Raw genomic sequence first — 19,379 nt, 5'->3', positions numbered from 1 at the left:
GGTGTGAGGGGTTAATGTTCAGTGTGTTAGAAAGGAGGAACCAACTTTTATATGGATTTGAATACTAGATAGTGGATACCAGTGTTCTTTGGTGATTGGGTTTCAATTAACCACACATCTCAGGAATGGTCAAACTGAGACTATACAAGACTGCACTTCACTCATATCAAGATACACTCATACATATCATCCTCTTAAGTAATACATGAACAGTAATTCCTGGAGGCTAAACAGGAAAAAAGAGAAAGAGGAGGAACCAGCTTGGTTAGCTCCTCCGCCCTGATTCTGTCATCAGAATAACCATGACTAGATGATTCCATCATCTGTTGTACAAAATGTAATCATAAAGTTTTTAAGTATTGAAGTTGTTAAACCTGCAGAAATTTTACTCATTTAAAGGTACAGTTTGGGAATGCTACACTTTCCCAGAACAGATTGTATACATGTATCAGACAGTTTAAGGGCAGGTGAGAAAGTGTAGAAAACAAAAGTCATGATCGACGTCCAAGGTCAAATCTCTTAGCTGACAACATCTGTGCCGTTCAACAGCTTATCGAAGGTGATCGCTGGTTCACTGTTGAATAAACGCATCAGAATTGTGTATGGGAGTGCTCAATCCATTATCACTGATCATCTTGGCTTTAGAAAAATTAGTGCTCGTTGGTTTCCAAGGTTGTTGACTGAAATCAAAACCAGGTCAGGTTGGAGATATGAAAGAGACTTATGAATCGATTTCGGCAAGAAGAGGACAATTTTTTGAAATGCATTGTTACATGTGATGAGACGTGGGTCCATCATTACACTTTGGAGTCAAAAATGGTGAGCAAGGAGTGGCGAAGGAAGGATGAAGGCTGCCCAGTGAAGGCCAAAACCTGTCTTGTCAGCCGGAAAAGTTCTTGCAACAATTTTTTTGACTCAAGGAGAGTTGCACTCATTGATTTTCTCCATAATCAACAAACATTGAATGTTGCTTACTATCTAAATGATGAAGGTATGAATTGTGTATATTATTAATTAATAAATTTATAAAAAATAGATTACCGTTTGTTTAATTCACTTTCATATTTTTATATCATTTATTGTCATTAGTTGCTGTAAAGTTTATTTTTGTTGCTCAACTTTGACTGCCATCAGTTCTACTTACACTGAAATTATTATTTAAGTTATTTACATAGCAATGACTTGTCTAGTTGATTGAACTCTTTATATTTTTAATGATAGAAATTATTTGTTTTCTTTACAAACCTTAAGATTAGATTTTCTACTAGATTGAATTATGCTTTTTCAGTTGAAAAATTATTTGTGTTAAAGATACTGTAAAAAAATTATTTGTTTACTGATCGCTGAAGCATCTTCAGAATCAACATGGATGAAACTTAAAAAGTCGGAATTGATTCAGAATTGGCAGTGCTAGAAACAAAGACGGTGTTTATATAGAATAATAATATTCAGTTTTTCAGTTATAACATGTCATAGTAATAAATTATTGTCACTAATCAACCAGCATCATTTAATCTCAAAAAACTGTTCTGATGGCACCATAGACATTTAGAATCATGTTCTTTTCTAAGGGTTTTCTTTTGAAAATTCAGATTAGTGCACCAAATAAAGGCTCAAGTAATCGTAATTTTATGTATATTTTGTTAAAAATTAAAATTTTGTTTGTTGTTTTGTAAGACTAGGAATTAAAATATTTGGCTAACAGCAAATTTATCAGAACTATTTTATTATATATGGTAACAATTCTGATAATGTCTTTCATATTTTAATTTAGAAATAGTGGTGGTTCAGGAGGAGAAGAAGAATCATTAAGTCGATCCGCATCAGATTCCAGTGTATCAAACAACCATAATCAGAACAATCATAATAATCACAATAACCATAATCACAACCATAAGCAGTCTGCACCAGGAACACCACTACCAGCGCATGGGTCAGAATCTATTTATCTTAAAATTGTATATGATTAAGTTGTCAGTTGAGAAAAAAAATTTAAATATTTAATTTGCATAATACATAACAAAAATATTGTTACTTATTGAAAATGGTCAGCTAGTTGCTGGTGTGCAAGTGTTGAAGGTTCTAAAATTAGTTTTTATGTGCTTCTTTTTGACGTATATGTATTATTTTTTTTAGAAGTGTGTATTAAGCAGTTTGTTTATTGATGATTATATAGAACAACTTATTAATTTCATCATTAGATTTAGGTTACAAAGAGGTTAATTAGATTTTAGTTAATTTTAACTTATTAGTAATATTGGAATATTATAAATAAATGCAGTTGTTGCTATATATGCACTCTGTGTCAGGTGCTCCAACAGTCCGGAATCAGGTATTGGAACATCACACACTTCTCTACCTGACTCAGATGATGCTCCTGCTCCTGACTATTATGATGCTGAACTCCTTCCACCTCTCGGTACATGTAGAGCATTGTATCCATTTGAAGGTAAGTATTTTGCATACAAAATTTGATATTTCAACTCGTAAATTATTTTTATTTATTTTTAATTTATTTAATGGTGTTTGTTTTATTAATTGTTGATTTTAATTTCCAATGTTATTATTTCACAAGGTTAAATTTTTATTAATCTATATAAAATTTTAGTCATTAGCAGTGGTTTTAACAGATTTCTTTCAGTCATCTATTATTCAGTCATTTCTGTTATTTAAACCTTAAATAGAAATATGAATGTTTTATTTAAAAATAAATAAATAACAATATATATTTGTATTCTGATATTAATTACACACAGATTACTGTAGGTATATTATCGGCCTAATATACTTCTGTTGACTGAAAAAGAACTCTGTCATTTTACATTAAATTTACTTTATTAAATTTAGAATTACAAATGTGTGCTTTATTACATGAAAGTACAAAGTCTAAAGTTTTTTATTTCTTAATGTCTCAATATGCTCACCATTACAGCCTTGCAGATGTCAAACCGATAATCCACCTTTCCACACTCTGGTGATCATGTCTGTAGGAATCGCTTCCACAGCTGCTGTTATTCTTTGGTGCAGGTGGTCAAGTGATTAGATTTTTTCTTGGTAAATGATGTCTTTTTATGTAGCCCCAAAAGAAGAAATCCATCATCAAAGTATGAGTTTGTGGTACCCAATTGATAGGAACTTTTATACTTACTCAGACTTCTGAGAACCTGTTGCTGAGCACAGTCCACACAACCTCTGAGTGATGTGGAGGGACTCCATCCTGTTAGAAAATTAGATTTTGTACAGGAAAATTTCATTCTGTAGAAACACAAAGCTCTCTAACATGTCCAAGTACACTATTCCTGTAATAGTCTGCTCCTAAAAAAATAGTCTAAAAGTTTGATTATGTATCCATTATAACCAAAAGTGAGATCTTACCTAACCAGGTACTGTCTAAATCAGTTCCTAAAATATAAAACAATTTTAATTATGTATTCCAGTAAATTATTTATGAGTTTCAGAAAAATGTTTAACCGTTAATTTATTTTTATTTTTTTGTAATTCAGTTTCCCTAAATATAGTAATGTAATAGGCAGAGTAGCATTACTAATGACTGTAATTTTTTGCTTGAGTGTCTGTTATTAAAATTTACTTTGTACTGTCATGAACAAATTTAATCCTTACTGCTTTTCCATCATACTTTATTTCTATACTTGTATTTAATTTCTTATACAACTAAAAAGATAAAAATTGGTGTTGTTTGTATATTAACATCATTATAATCTTTCTTTTATATTGTTTCTTCTTTCTGTTACAGTTTTTTATACTTTTATTTTTTATAAAATATTTGTGTTTTCTTTCCTTATTTATAGTATTTTTAAAGTATGATATTTTTCAAAGAATTCCTGAATAAAAATTCAGTTTTTGGTTGCAAGTATTTTTCAGTATTGGGTATATCAACCCTAATATTCAGTTATTGCAAAATATATTAGTATTTGGCAAATCAGAGATTTCACTGTCGCTTAACTTTATGAAAAATGGAAGGCAAATGTGTCCAAACAAATGAATACATGCTTGACCTACAACATAAGATTTTTATAAAATAAAGATTCATAGAGGTCCTAGCAGTTCTAAATATTGTTATAAAAGTTTGCCTCACAATTCAGTGTGTTAGGTCTCTCTAGAGTAAAACTTTAGATATAGTAAAGGGTAACTCCTAACATTAGAATGGCAGAGAAAACAGTTCATTGAGGGTTCTTTTATCAGTCAAGCTTAACTGTTAAACTGCGTTAAATTAAATTTAAATTGTACATTTACTGTTTAAAAGAGATCAAAAGCTTTTATTAAAAGTTACTGGTTTTCAGTATGGTGTACAGGGATTGACATTTTATTTAATGGTGTTTAAAACCAAAATTAATTTTCTTACCTGTCGGTTTTTCTCCAGTTGGAGCAATTCAACAAATATAAAGGATTATTCTGATGAAAAATGGACTATTCTAATAAAAAAATAAGTTAAAAAGTATTATCTTACAAAGGAAAGAGACTGAATAGCCGTGTAAGAGGTTAAAACTAGAGTTTCAGTTACCAAAATAAATTTTTTCTCATGGGAGAAGTGTTGATCTTATGATTAAACATGTATATAGATATATATTCTAACATAAAAAGATTCTATTTGAAATTTCTGACGAAATATCTAAATTGCTTTCACTATGAAAGTGATCATATTTATTAAAAATATTAAAAGAAGTAAATGTTACAATTTTTATTATTGATTATAATTTGTTATTATACTGCTATGATACTTAATTGTAAAATAAGCATAAAAATATATATATATATATATTTGTGAGTGTATAGATGTACAAAATATAATATAGTAGTTTTAAAGCTATTAAAGCCATTTAATATCTTTTACCTTTGACTTACAGTAATTAATCACAAATAAAATGAAAGAGTCATTCCAACAGTTTTTCCCTACAAGTGTTCAATATGTATACCTTTTACCACGCATTACTTATCTAATTGATAGGAGTCTTTGTCCCATACTTTAACTAGCATTCAATTCTGTGCTTCTAATCAGGTAGATCAGTAAGTAGCAGAAGCACACAAACAAGATATTTTATAAAACAACAAAGAAAAAAATCACATGGGTCAGATCAGGTGATTTTGGAGGCCACCAAGCCCTGATGACCTGATGACAAGCCCTGTCATCAGGTCCATGCCAACCAATCTAGTTGTTGGGAGAACCACTAGAAAGCAACTTCTGTATTGCCTACTTAAGCTAAAAAAAAATAATGCGTAAACTTTTTCGTCAGGATATTGGACAGAAAAAATTTAATTCTGGGGATTCCCTTCTGCATTGTAAGAATTTATGAGGATTTTCTGATGCCAGATATAGATATTATGTGTGTTAAATTCTCCAAGGTGAAATGTTAATACATAACAAAACACAATATGATCAAGAAAGTCAGTCATTATCTTCATGCTGTAACATCTTGATTTCAAACTCAGTATGCACAGTGTACTCTGTAGGCTTCAAAGCCTGTAACAGCTGTAAATGGTATGGATGCACATATAAGCATTTCCTTAAAACATTCTACATTGTCATCAATGGCATTGTTAATACGCACTTGGCTTTTTAGGATTGTACAAAAAAGACTCCCAGGCACGTTCAATATTTTCTTCAGATGTCCTAGGTCATCCCATACTCTTCACTTTACCCAGACGTCTATCCGTTTCAAACTATTTATGCCATCCCATCAACGAATGTTATTTTCACTTGGAGGATTACAATTGAACTTTCTACAGAACATATGTTGAACTCTAACTAAAGATTCAGATTAAGCAAACTCCAAAACCTAGAAGGCTTTCTGTTCAGGAGTTGCCATCTTTGCTAGTGACACTGTTAGGTGGAAAGATAAGGAATCAATTTCTGGTCTATGTGCACAACTAAAACTGTCCTCTTTGCACTTTGATTCTAGCCATAAATCAACCGTGTACACCTCATTCAAGAAGTGTTATAACAAATTAAATCCATAATATTCTTTTTTGTACACCCTATGTATTATATTTACTCTGAAATACAAGGGTAAGTCAAAAAATAAAGGAAAATTTTGATTTCCCTCCCAGACACATGGCCGCAGTAATTGTTCTGCTGTAACTCATAACCTCTATCAGCTGTTCATTGAAAGTATTGTTTCATTGTTAGCTATTTGTGATTGTGTTTAAAAGTCTGTTTAAAATGAGTGCTCCTTTGTCTGATTGCACCAAGGAAGGAATGTAAGCAGTGATACATTTCCTCAGTTCAGAAGAGAGTGAAACCAGCAAAGATTATTTGTCAAATGCAGCAGCAATATGGAGAGAGTTTTTTGACTGGGAGCATGATCTAAAAATGGTTTGATTGCTTTAAAAATGGTAGGATTTCTCTCTGTGATGAACAGCAGCAAGGTAGGTCTTCCACTTCAAAGACTAACAACAATATTGAAGCAGTTAAACAAATGATTCTTGGTAATCGACAAATTACAGTTTATGACATTGGAGGCTAGTTGAATATAAGCCATGGCTCAGTATTTTCAATCATCCATGATTCTTTAAACTTTCAAAAAGTCTGTGCTCGTTGGGTTCCATGTCAATTGACTAGCATCCACAAAGAGAATCGTTTGAAAATTTCCCAGAAGCTTTTGAAACATTATGAAGATGAAGGGGTGACTCATTTCTGAAGTGAGTAATAACCATTGATGAGATATGGGTCTATAACTTCAAACCCGAGAGTAAGCGACAAAATTTAGCGTGGAAACATCCTTCATCTCCAACAGCAAAAAAGTTTAAAACTCAGGTGTCTGCAGGAAAGATGATGATAATGGTATTCTGGGATGTGGAAGGTTCACTTTTGATTTACTTCATACCTAAAGGTCAGACAGTAAACAGTGACAACTATTATGTGAGCTATTGCATTTACCGAAGCAAAAAATCAAATCCAAAAGACGTGGTAAACTTTCTAAAGGCATAATTTTGCTTCAGGATAATGCTCAACCTTATCTGGCCAAAAAACAGTCCTTTGCCTTCAAGATCTCGGTTTTGAGCTGCTGGACCAAACTCCATACAGTCCAGATCTGGCTCCAAGTGATTTTAATTTTTTTGGGCCATTAAAAGAAGAGCTGCGAGGGAATCATTATCGATCTGATGAAGAGACCATAGAAACTGTGAAACATTTTCTGCACACCAGATCGAAAACTTTCTTCCAGGAAGGAATTCAAAAAAAAAGATGGACTAAATGCATAGAAGAAGGAGGAAATTGTGTTGAAAAATAATACTTGGTATCAATTTTTGAATTTCACTTTACTTATTGACTTACCCTTGTATATGTCATGGCATAATTTTGTATGTCTACATTTTATAGTTTTCTATAATCATACTTATTTTGTTAATCTTCACATTCTTCATATTTTGTTTATTTCTTTTCAGCAACAAGTGAAGGTTCAATTCCGATGATGGATGGGGAGGAATTGTTGATTATTGAATTGGATCAAGGTGATGGATGGACAAGAGTGAGAAGACCGACTGATTTGGAAGAAGGCTTTGTTCCTACGTCTTACATCGAGTGCCAGATACATTCGACATGTTAACATATGCAGTTGTAGGTATTCGTTTTATTCTTAATTTACTTTATTTGTAAACAATTTCCTCCCGAAAACTTAATCTTGATTTTTTTTTCTTAAATATGTTGCTGAATTTTGAAGACACAAGCTTTAAATTACTATTTTAGTTGACTTTAGCATTCAATTCAAATAGTACACTTCTAGGCAGCTTCTCTTTCATTCATTGTCTCTCTCAAAGTGACCTTTGACCGAGCAACATCTAAGAAATTGCTGACTGTCATTCAGTGATCCTTTTGGCTTCACCAACAGAATCATCATTCACTATAGCAATTGTTGATGAAAGATTGTTGTCTGAAGCACTTTTCTACAAATTGATATTTCTTTCACTGATCTAAACCCTTTCACCCCATTTTCGTTCATTACATCTTATACAGCAATCAGTTTTCTGAATTTTTAACAATTCCATATTTTCTTCTTTCTCCTTGTTAATACTTCCAACAATATATAAACATAATAAACATTTCTAAACTCGTTTATTATTTTAACACTTTGCCTTTCTATTCTTCCTTGCCTAACTACCCAAGATAACCCTGTAATGTCCTTATTGATCATCTCCCTCTTTTTTCTCTTCCTGATTTTGCCTTTATCGTCTGTTATGATATACTAGTGTCATCAGTTCATAGTAGATGTGAGTATCATTATTTTGTTTAATTGCTTTAGTATCATTAATTGTAACTGCTGTATGGGTCTGTTCGCTTACTTATGATTATGTATTCTGACTGAATATTGTTTATCTCAGTACCATTAGGTAGTGTATAATTTATTGTTTTGTAATAATTATTTGTTGTTTGTCCTGCATTGGCTATCAAATTAACAAAAATTCATTTGTATTCTGTGTTTTCTTCTACACATTTTCAAACATGTCACTGTTAAATTAATTTTTTTTGGTTTATATTTATGATTTTTTTGTTGTTATTTTTCAATAAATTTATGTAAAAATGTAAGTTAATAATTCTCTATTTACAAAAATGATTGATACATTTTCAGATCTAATAAACATGAGCTCTGCTTTGGGTGTCAGAATGTAGATGAGAATATTATCCCTGATAAAATAGTGACAAAATTGATAAAAGAGAATACTTATGTCTGTAGTAACAGCAATGGAAATAGTAATATTTTTTTAGAATTTCTTAGTAAATAGAAATAAATTCATTAGGATTCTGGTGAGACTAAACATCATTCTTTATGAATTGAGAGTTACATAACACCTAAATTATCTCAGGAAACTGGAATGTATGAAGTAAAATAACATAACTAAAACGTTACCACTTCGATCTCCGTGGCGGAGTGGTAACGTCTCAGTTTTTCACCCAGAGGTCCCGGGTTCAAATCCTGGTCAGGCATGGAATTTTTTGGCCATAATCTGGTGAAGATGTTAAAAAATTCATAGAATAAAATATTCTAGTACCTTGGATATACCTTGTCATTGATCAAATGCATTGATAGATCTATTCTATAGATAATATGCTTTTAAAAATTTTTTTGCCCAAAACATCCCAATAAATATAGGAAAACGTTAATTTATGGTGGTAAATCAGTAGTAATAAAAAATTAAATTATTAATAATTGGAGAATTACAGAAATAAAATTTAAAAAAATGTGATATCGAGGTACAGCATTAAAACATACACTTTTAGTGTGGTTTGACTTAAATGAATATGAAAGAGTTATTGATTGTACTATGCTCAAATTATTAGATGTATAAATAAAAAATAAAGGTTTAAGGTTAGGTTCATAATGTTTAGCTAATAGTAAAATTCTGGTTATGATAAAAAAAATACCTCTATTTCTCTGCTTAATACCTGATTTTCTTTACCTATGAAGCAGTATCACATTTAGATGGGTATGGGAGGGGGTAACTTGATTTTAGATTGTACTACATCTTTTCAAGCTCTAGATTCAGTAATGATTTAGCAATTTATTCTTCTCATTTTTAGATTTATGACACCTGAGAGAGGCTATTAATTTAAGTCCAGTGACTGAAGTACATCATTAACATGGGTGTTGATGTAAATCATATTAACTGTAGCAGGTACTAAAAATCTGATACTGCTTCTGGCAGGTTATATGTTGTATTTTATCTTGTTTATATATTCTGTGTTTTAGCCACCTGAAATAAATCACTGCTAAAGAAACAGATTTTGTAGAAAAAAGTTTCAATTTTCAGTTGCCTTTTTTCATATTAAATATTAATATTTGTAATGGAAGATAGTATTACTTAATATGGAAAAAACTTCTGCTTCATGATCTAATATTTATTAATTCTGCAATATTAGTTTTAATAAGTTTTTTTCTTTTTGAAATATATTAATTTATTGTATATTTTTTCAGGTAACTAGTTGTAAACAATTGAAGACATAATTAAAAACTAGTTCAGAAATATGAATAAAAATGAACAGTTACTGGTCATTATAATATGTATTTTGAAGAAGTTATTCGCTACTGCATGAGTGTAATGCATATTATTATTATTTTAATATAGACTATTGATTTTATAAATAACTTAATTACATAAATATATAAATTGAGAAGTGTATGTATGAATTATTAATTATGTATACAGTAACGCCTGTTGTAGTTCTTTAATATAATACAATATGTAAACTGTATCATCTATACATTAATATCATGTTATTTTATGTATATATTGGACTATAATGATAATATTAATGTAAACTGTTAATGTTAATATTAATAATTATTCATTATTATTATTATATAATAAGGTAATTATTATTTAATCAGCAGAATCTTATGATCTACAATTATAATGGTTTGATGTTTTTAAAATGGCATATTTCATTCTTTAGATAAATTATTTGATTCAAAATCAGTGTAATGTTTATTAAATGATTGCAGTATGACAGATAAATCTTTGCTATCTTTTTTTAATATTGTTAAAGTGTTGCTATTTTTAAAAATATATTTTTGCTGATTTCTCTAGTTTGTTGTAATGTGAGCTAATTGCAGTACTCATTTGTGAATTACATGTTTTTTTTTTAATGATTTAGCTTAATAATATAGTCTAGTTTAATCCTTGGGGTGTGTCAGAGAAGGTTTATTAATGATAGTCACTAAAGTGAATGATATGAAAGTTATCAGTAATTTATATTATGGAGAATCTTTGATTATAAAAAATTGTTGCTTTCAGTATAGTTATACAGCAGGATCAAATCTTTTAAATGGACTCTGGATTTTTTTTAAATTGATTTTGTTATATGTATATTAAATGTTAGTATTAATTAATTAGTTTAGTTAATTAATTAATTTTATTTTTTTGTTTTTATTGATTAATTTTTGTTAACAGTTTCTTGTCAAGATTTAACATTACATAATTACACATAATTACCCACCAATTGTGTGTGTATTTGGGCATGCACGCATATGTGTGCATATAATTATATTAATGATTTTATGGTATAATTATAGTAATTATCAGAAAACTTTAAACACAAGTTTTACAAATTTTTATATTCTTTTATAAGTCTTTATGTTTATAGAGCTGTGACTCTGTAAAATATAATTTGGCATTTGTAGAAGTTTATAATAAAGCTTTACTTCTATAAATATGCACACATTTCTAAAATCGTATGTATTTTAATTTGTGTATTGTTTATAGAATTTTATACATAAAACTTGATAAATTCCTGTGTTTAAAACTTCTCTGTTAACCCCATTTGTTCATTATTTATTTATTTATTTTTAATGTCATCAAAATAATCATAAACCCAAGACTTTCCAATGTTATTTACTATATATATATATATATATATATATTAGTTGACTATATCCCCTTTTTTAATTTTAAATATTGTTTGTGTATGTATATCTTGTGTAATGTGTAAGAAATATTTTTTATTTAAAAATTTTATTGTTCATAAATTAACTAAAATGTTTTATATTAAAGAGATTCTAGTTAGATTTAGAATCCAGATATGTTTGTTTTAAGCAGCTAATTGCATCTTTTAATTAGCTTTCACACAAACTTAATTTTGTTTTGTGTTATCCTAAGGTACATTTTTTTTTAAAGTCTAATGGCAAGATTTAAAATTAAAAGATAAGCCACATTAAAAATTTTAATAATTTATATGGAAATTCAAAAATAGTTTTGTATGGACCTGCAAAGAATTTCATTTTATCTGTTTATTTTTCATTGAATATTGTTGTAAAAATTAATAAAACTTTTTTTTTCGCAATATTTAATTCTCTATTACATATATATGCCTATAAGCTAGTATATGTGTCAGAAATATTTATATCAAGCTAATTCTTATTTAAAAACAGAATTTATTCTTGTTACATCTTAAGATTCTGTGGATAGATTAACATTAAATAAAATTTTATACTTGCCGAAATTAATAAATTGTGAATGTATATATTAAATGTTGTATAGTCATTTATTTGAATAATTTAAAAAAATTAATTAATTACTTAGGTGGAGAGTGATGTGTAAATATTTTTCTATTAATATATTTACTATAAAATTAGCTGTTTCTGCATATAGATAATAATAACAATGATAATAATAATAATAGTTTTACATTTAATTGTAATTAGTATTTTTGAAAAATACAATTAATAATGTTTGTATGCATATGAATATAGCATGAAAATGGTTTTAAACGTTCAGGCAATGTGCCAATATATACCTGTATAAAGTGCATAGGTTGTATTTTTGGCATTAGCAATTTTATAGGTATAAAATAAAAATAAAATGAAAGAAGATTATTATTTTTTATTAATGTATTTATACAGGTTTAAACACATAAATGTACTTGTATTGAATATATGTAATGTAATTATTATAAATTAGCTTAATATTTACAAAAGTCTAGTTTGTGATTTATGGAATTTGATTATTATAAGTCTAAATTAATATATATTTGTATAATACAATAATATGTGATTGCTGATAAGTGTTAGGTATTGTAGTGAACTGCCATGACATCACAGTAACCTAATATTATGTAACAGTTAACTATTATAATTATTTAAATTACATTACTAAAGTATAAGGCAGAAATACTAGTATATTGGGTATTTGGATTAAAATATATTGTAACTTCTTGTTGAATCTCTAAATGACTTGTGATAAACCTTTCCCTCCTTTTTTAATTCATATCTTTGAAAAGAAATAATTTGCGTAATGTAAACAAACATTCAGGAAATTTTTAATGCCATTTACATTTTTTATGGCTGTAGTTGGAATTTTAATTTGTTCAATTTTCATATTTATGTTGTTTACGTAAAAAGGTGCTTAAGATTTTTGCAACCCTTTTGATGGAAAGTAATCAATATTTTATTAATCTTTGTTATAGTTTTTTTTATAAATCTTTAATATTTTTTAAAAATAAAATACGAGAAAACATTTAGTAGTTAATTACACATTGATTGCTATATCAATCTTTATTATTCAGTCATTTATTTTATTCATTAATTGGTGTGGATTATTATTGTGTTGTCTGAGAAAAAGTCTTGTTTTTGTAGGTCTTATGTATATGTTGGTTTCTGATTTTATTTTAGAGTAATCTTTCATTTTTTAATGTGATGTTAAAAATAGAAAACAGTAAATATTATATTGCAGTATGAAAACATTGTACAAGTAAATGTTATATGAATTATAATAACTTCTATTTGTAGGTTATATTAATGTCCTGTATTGGGTTTATGGATTATATTAAAAAAAATCTGTCAGAATTTATATATATATAATACAGTATATGTATACATAAAAAAAAATATGTATCTGTATTTTAAAATAGTTGTGTTATATTTTTCACTGAGTTAGTATTAGGGATAATCCTTTTGGAATAATGCTTGTAGTCCAAAAAAAAAAGAAATATAAAGTTTGAAGAATAATTACTATTGGACTAGTTTATTGAATGCTTTTCAAATAGTTATATAGTAAAATTTGAAAAAAATCAATATTATTTCATAATATTAATCATTTTTAAATTAATTGTTAATTAGTTATATAAAAAAACACAGTATTGTGGTAATTATCTGCAATATCATAACAGATCGAAGCACTGGAATTAGTACTTAAAAAATTTTTAAGGCATTATTAAAATAATTTCTTATTTAATTTATTGATATGATCAGTACTGATGCGTAGATCACCGCAATTGCATTTAAGTATTTCTGGACTTTGATGATTTATTTGTCTATAATTCATTTTTGTTATGTTTGATTCTTTCATAATTTTTCTTAAAATAAAAATCTTGCTTTTTCTAGGAGCGAATCTATTTTCTTATAAATTTTTTGCTCCCTGGCTCAAACATTGTACGTAATTATTACCCTTAAAAGTTTTATATTCAATTTTTAAATGATTTTAAATTCTATCATTTCTAGATGTTGATTGATCGATTGATTGAAAGAAACAAAATAATAATTAATATTATTTGTTCCACAGTAGCGATTAATCAATTTTTATTTATATAATGGTTAATTATGTAAATATAAAGGATGCATGAAAGTTTAATTAGATTTATGTTTTTTGAATCACGTTGTAGAAATTTCTTCTTCATTACAAAGGTTGGTATTTTAAAGTTTAAGTATCATCTTCCATATTAACTTCTTTTTTTTAGTTGTTAACTATTGCTTGATCCTTAAAAAGTTTTGATTTCGTTTTTAATCTGTGTTGAGTTATAATTCACAGCTTTTATTTTAAGTAGGGAGAAGTATATTTTCTTATTAATTACTAGATCCAATATATTTTTTTAAAAATAATAATGAAATATAAAACACTACTTATAAAATATTTAATTACATACAAAAAATAGTACTAGAAATAGTTTTCTAAGAAAAAAAAATACGTATATTGTTCTAGTCAGGTTTGATTCATATAGAGCCTACTTCGGGTAAAGATTTCACTAAAATATTATCAAATAGTATGTTCGTACATGTCAATTTCTTTGCTGATTTTCTTCTTTTATTCAGTTCCAGTATTGACTAGATATAGACCTTATTAACAAGATATACAAGGACGTTTTTTTAAAAGTCTTGAATGCTAATTTTAGCTACTAAAATCTAAATATATTTACTTAAATTTGTATGTGTTTCAAAAAGAAATTATTAATAATTTGTGCATTGATATTTATATATATATATATATATATATATATATATATATATATATAAAATTTATCCTTCATAGATAATTTAAAAAGATATACATTTTTCATAACATTTAATATATACTAGAATTTTTGTCTTTTATTGTACACTATTATTATTATTATTATTGTTTTTATTATTACAAATTATTGCAAAAGTAATTATTTTAATGGTTCTAATTATTGTATGTATGCATCCAAGCATGCATTTTCTGTGTGAATGCCAGTATATGTGTATGTGTTAATTTTTATATGTATGTTTGAAATTGTTGATTGTTAGTTTTATTGTGTAAATATGTGCCAACGAGAGACTACCATTGCGAGACTGATAATGCTCACCCTTCATTTTCAATTTTTTATTTCTTTCTTTATAACATACTATTGATATTTTAAATCTATTTTTTAATACCTTTTTTTGTTTTGTTATGCAGATGTATAATATTGCATTGTATCAATATTGCAAATGTTATATTTTTGTTCCTTATTATAAATTTGTATATTTTCTCAATTTATTTTTTTTAAATATAATTTTATTTTATTTATTTGCGTATTTTAATTGAACAAAACTTAAGTATAATTTTATTTTATACATTTTTTTTAGTATTAAAAGAAGCTCATATCTGGTTATTTTATAACAATTATATTGACAATAATTTTTTCTTTAGTCATTGATAGAAGTTTTAATATGGTGGTTTTTAAAGAAAATCATTTAAAAAACCTTTTTCTTGCATATTTTGCTGGAATTTCATATTTTAAATAATACTTTATGAATAGTTACCACAGGTAGCATTTCAATCTTTTTAATGAAGCAAAATTTTTAAGCAGACTTAGGATGAAATTTGAATTAATTTGAAATACTCCCATTAATTTCAGGTTAAGTGTTGTAAAATATGCATTTTTTTTTTTTTTTTTTTTTTAATAAGCCGTATTATAAAAATAATGTATAAAATTGTGTATTTTATATTTATTGTATACGGTTTATAATTATTTTTGCAGAAGTTCATTATTCCAATTCAACACATTTTTGAATTCAGTGCCGGTGATGGTTACTGGTGCAGAAAAAGAGGAAGCATTTTTCCTGCCATGACCAGTGGATGTTTTGGATCATTTGATATTCTTTGGTAGTATTTTTTTAAAAATTATTTCTGGCATTTTCCATGTACTTAATAAATCTGCCTAGAAATTTTTTGGTAATGAATGTTGTGTTCAAAAATAAAACTGACCTTGAAGTTTAGTTTTAATCTCACTCTTCTTTGAAAATATTGTTTCCATAATTGCATGAGAAAGCTGTTCCATTTTACTACTATGATTCCTAGTTGCTGGAAGTTAGGCTGAATCTTTACATGGTGTAATTTTTTATACCTTATAATAATTATTAAAAAAAAAATTATCTTTTAAGAGTTATTTATCTTAGAAACTAATCGATGGAAAATTGAGTTTGTCATTAAAACTTGTTTTTATTTGCATTATTTTTATGTTTTGCAATTTATTTTGAAAATCTGTTAGAATTACAGAAAACTATAACTAAAATTGCCTTATCATTCTGCTTTGCAGTTTTTTTTAGAGATTATGTTAAAAAAATAATGTTTAAGAATATTTAAGGGTAGTTTAATTATTATTTAAATATTTAGTTTTTTTTATGCTTAGTAGTATATGTATATATATATATATTACTTTTTTGTTTTTAGTTATTTTGGATTTTTGGTAAAAATAGAAAATTTTTGCCCTACATCATGTGTTTTAGTAACGGTATTACATTTTGCTAGTGGTTTCATGATTTTGCTTAATAATAATAATCATTTGAACAAAGGGTTCTGAAGGAAAGTTTTTTAAAATTGTTAGGAATCATAGAAGAAATAGTCACTTCATACAGAACAATCATCTTAATGACGTTTCTTGTGATTATATTATGCAACTGTATTATTTTTAAAAATAGCTGTGATTCCTAACCATTTTAATTAGAAAATGTTGTCTTCTTTTTAAATGTTTTTTTATGTTCTATTTTTGTTCAATAATATTGTTATTAAAACACACCTTTTGTACTAAAAGCTGAGATAATAATATCTCTACATTTTCACCATATTGAAATTTACCTTTGAAAGCATTTTTTAACATTTAAACAAAGTCCGTAAACACTGTTCTTAGTATATATAAATAGAATATTTTTACATAATCTTTTAAAAAAAGTTATGGAATATATTACGGTTTCCATATAAATGTTATGGAACAGCAGTTTCCCATTATTACAGATAAAAAACGTAATTTTTGTAGTTTCCCATTATTACAGATAAAAAACGTAATTTTTATGTGTAATTTCTGTAATTGTTACAGTTTTTCATCAAATAAATTGTAACTCTCAAAAATTAACTTAGAAAAGGACAAATTTTAATGAGAAATTCAATTTTTCCTATTGATGTGGTTTGTAAGATACAACTCTTCAAAGAAAGCTTCTTTTTTTAATGCATACCTTAGTAATTTATTACTTTGTTATATATAATTTATTGTTATATTGTAACACGGATTCAAAAAAATAACTGTACAGATATGCACATAAGACTTCCTATTCTCCTGATTTTACATTTACTAGACATTCACTTTTCACCAGTGCAGTTTTGGACATAATATTTATTTTAAAAGAATGAAAGAAATTGTTTAATTGTAATTTACATTTCAATTAAATTAGACATTTTTTGTTTTTGTATTTATTAATTCCATTATTAGCTATTTTAACTTCCTATTTACAAATAGAAAGTTTTTTTACAAATATCTTTTATGGTTGAAAAATAAATCAGTTTTTGGAATTATACTACAAAGAAATCTAATTTACTTCAGATTTCACTTTTAAGAAAATAAAACATTCTGTGATGTTTATGTTCAATCGTTAATTTGAATTAAACCAATCTTATACAGGGATCTATATAATTGCAATTGTGAGCTTAAGTAAGAAAATGTCATTTTTTTATATTTATGTGGCAGATTTAGGTAGTAAGTTCTTCAGAATATTTTTGTGGATGAAAAAGGAAGACGAAGGTATTTAGACTGGTTGAACACCAATACTTCCAGAAGCAAGTATTCAACATGCTTCTGGCTCAGCCAACATGAGGTATACTTGGCTTAGCCTTATGATATTGTAAGTAATCAGCTCTTTTTCCGACATTTTTCAGATAAAAATGATTCTGCCATTACCATTTACTGACTTCTAATTTTGATCTAAATAAAAAATGATTATATTTGATAAAAAAATAAATGCTTGCATAATAAAATAATAATAAAAGTTATACAAATTATGATGTCAGATAGAACAACTAAACTAATTCTTTACCAACTTCTTTTATTTCCAGTTAAATATGCTCTGTCATATACAAAATTTTATGTTATGATTGTGTGAACTGTGCTATAATTTTGTATTAGTTTTTTAGTTCTGAGTTGCCAGTACATTTTTTTCTGAATTTTTCTATAAAAATATGTTCTTTTTGTTAAAAAAACTCTATATTTAAAGATTGTTTTTTGTAATTACAAAAAAATAGTTTTATTATATTTGTATTTACTATAGAAAATTTTTAGCTGTGTTATATGAACAAAAAATATTAATTAATTTTTATTAATAATAATTAGTAATATTTATATTCTTTTGTAAAATTGGTTGCAAATACATAGGTAGTTTATCAATAAGTTAATTTAATTTTTTTCTGGAAATCTATGTTTATAATTTGTAACAAATAATATTATGATTTATTGTGAATACAGTTATTGTTAACTTATATTTTTGATTTAAAAAAAAATGTTTGTAGTAACAGTAATAATAATATTTATACAAACATCTATATATATATATATATATATATTTTAGAAAGGTGTCATCATTTTTGTTTTGTTGTTATTGGTCCGTCCTAGGATAATGTCAGTAGTACATTTATTTTTTCATTAATTCCTTGTATCTTTATGACCATTGTTTTTAAAGATAATTCATAATTTTCTGTAAAATTATTTTATAATTTTGTGACATTGTGTCATGGTATAATTATTACATGTTTAAAAAAGTATATATATATATATATTACAAGGAATGGTCTTATACTGTTTTAATAAGTGTATGTTATTATTTGATGTATGAATGGTATGAAATTTGTATTAATATTCTGTACAATTTGATTTGTCGTAATACCGTATTTTCTAGTTAATATATATATATATATATATACATACCGTAAGCTTATTATTATTATTATTATTATTGTATGCGATGTAAATAAATGTTATTGAGTTATGTTCCTTATTATTTTTAGGGACTTGTAAAACTGTTCTAGCGCTATTATTATTATTATTATTATTATTATGAACGCTCATTATGAAATATAACATTTTTATGGAACTAATTAGATTTCCATATTTTGTTTATTCTGTATATTATTTCCTTTTATTTGAAATGTTTATTGGTCATATCATTTGAAGCTATTGGTCATGATGTAAATGTCTACCATTTACATTACGACCACTAGTTAGTGGTCATTCTCAGCATGTTTCTGAGTTGTAAACCGTTCAGATGATATTTTGTTGTTTTATCAGAGGTATTTATAGAGTTTAATCAAAAACACTTTCAAGCCAAAGCTGCTGAACAGTATCTGAGTTCTAAAGGTAGTGTTATCATGAAGAAGCTCAGTTTTGCCAG

General features: G+C 26.8%; 1 protein-coding gene across 4 annotated transcripts in view; it reads left to right on the top strand.

Moving 5' to 3' along the window:
• Cip4 (formin-binding protein 1-like Cip4) overlaps window positions 1-19,106 on the top strand; it is a 450,065-nt gene extending 430,959 nt beyond the window's left edge. Inside the window, exons 10-14 of one of the 4 annotated variants that reach the window (XR_012756958.1) lie at window positions 1,775-1,933; window positions 2,310-2,449; window positions 7,402-7,573; window positions 9,927-10,047; window positions 15,707-19,106. Coding sequence is in view for 3 of the 4 variants with exons in the window: in XM_075370229.1 (XP_075226344.1) it covers window positions 1,775-1,933; window positions 2,310-2,449; window positions 7,402-7,562 (460 nt within the window). In the remaining variant the exon portion in view is untranslated. Of the gene's footprint in view, window positions 1-1,774; window positions 1,934-2,309; window positions 2,450-7,401; window positions 7,574-9,926; window positions 11,345-15,706 lie in introns of those variants that run through there. The other 3 variants (XM_075370229.1, XM_075370231.1, XM_075370230.1) reach the window with 3 other exon arrangements.
• Window positions 19,107-19,379: the final 273 nt, after the last annotated feature.

This window comes from Lycorma delicatula, chromosome 7, assembly GCF_047948215.1.
Source record: "Lycorma delicatula isolate Av1 chromosome 7, ASM4794821v1, whole genome shotgun sequence".
Lineage (NCBI taxonomy): Eukaryota > Metazoa > Arthropoda > Insecta > Hemiptera > Fulgoridae > Lycorma > Lycorma delicatula.
This window is presented reverse-complemented; position numbering and strand designations above follow the sequence as displayed.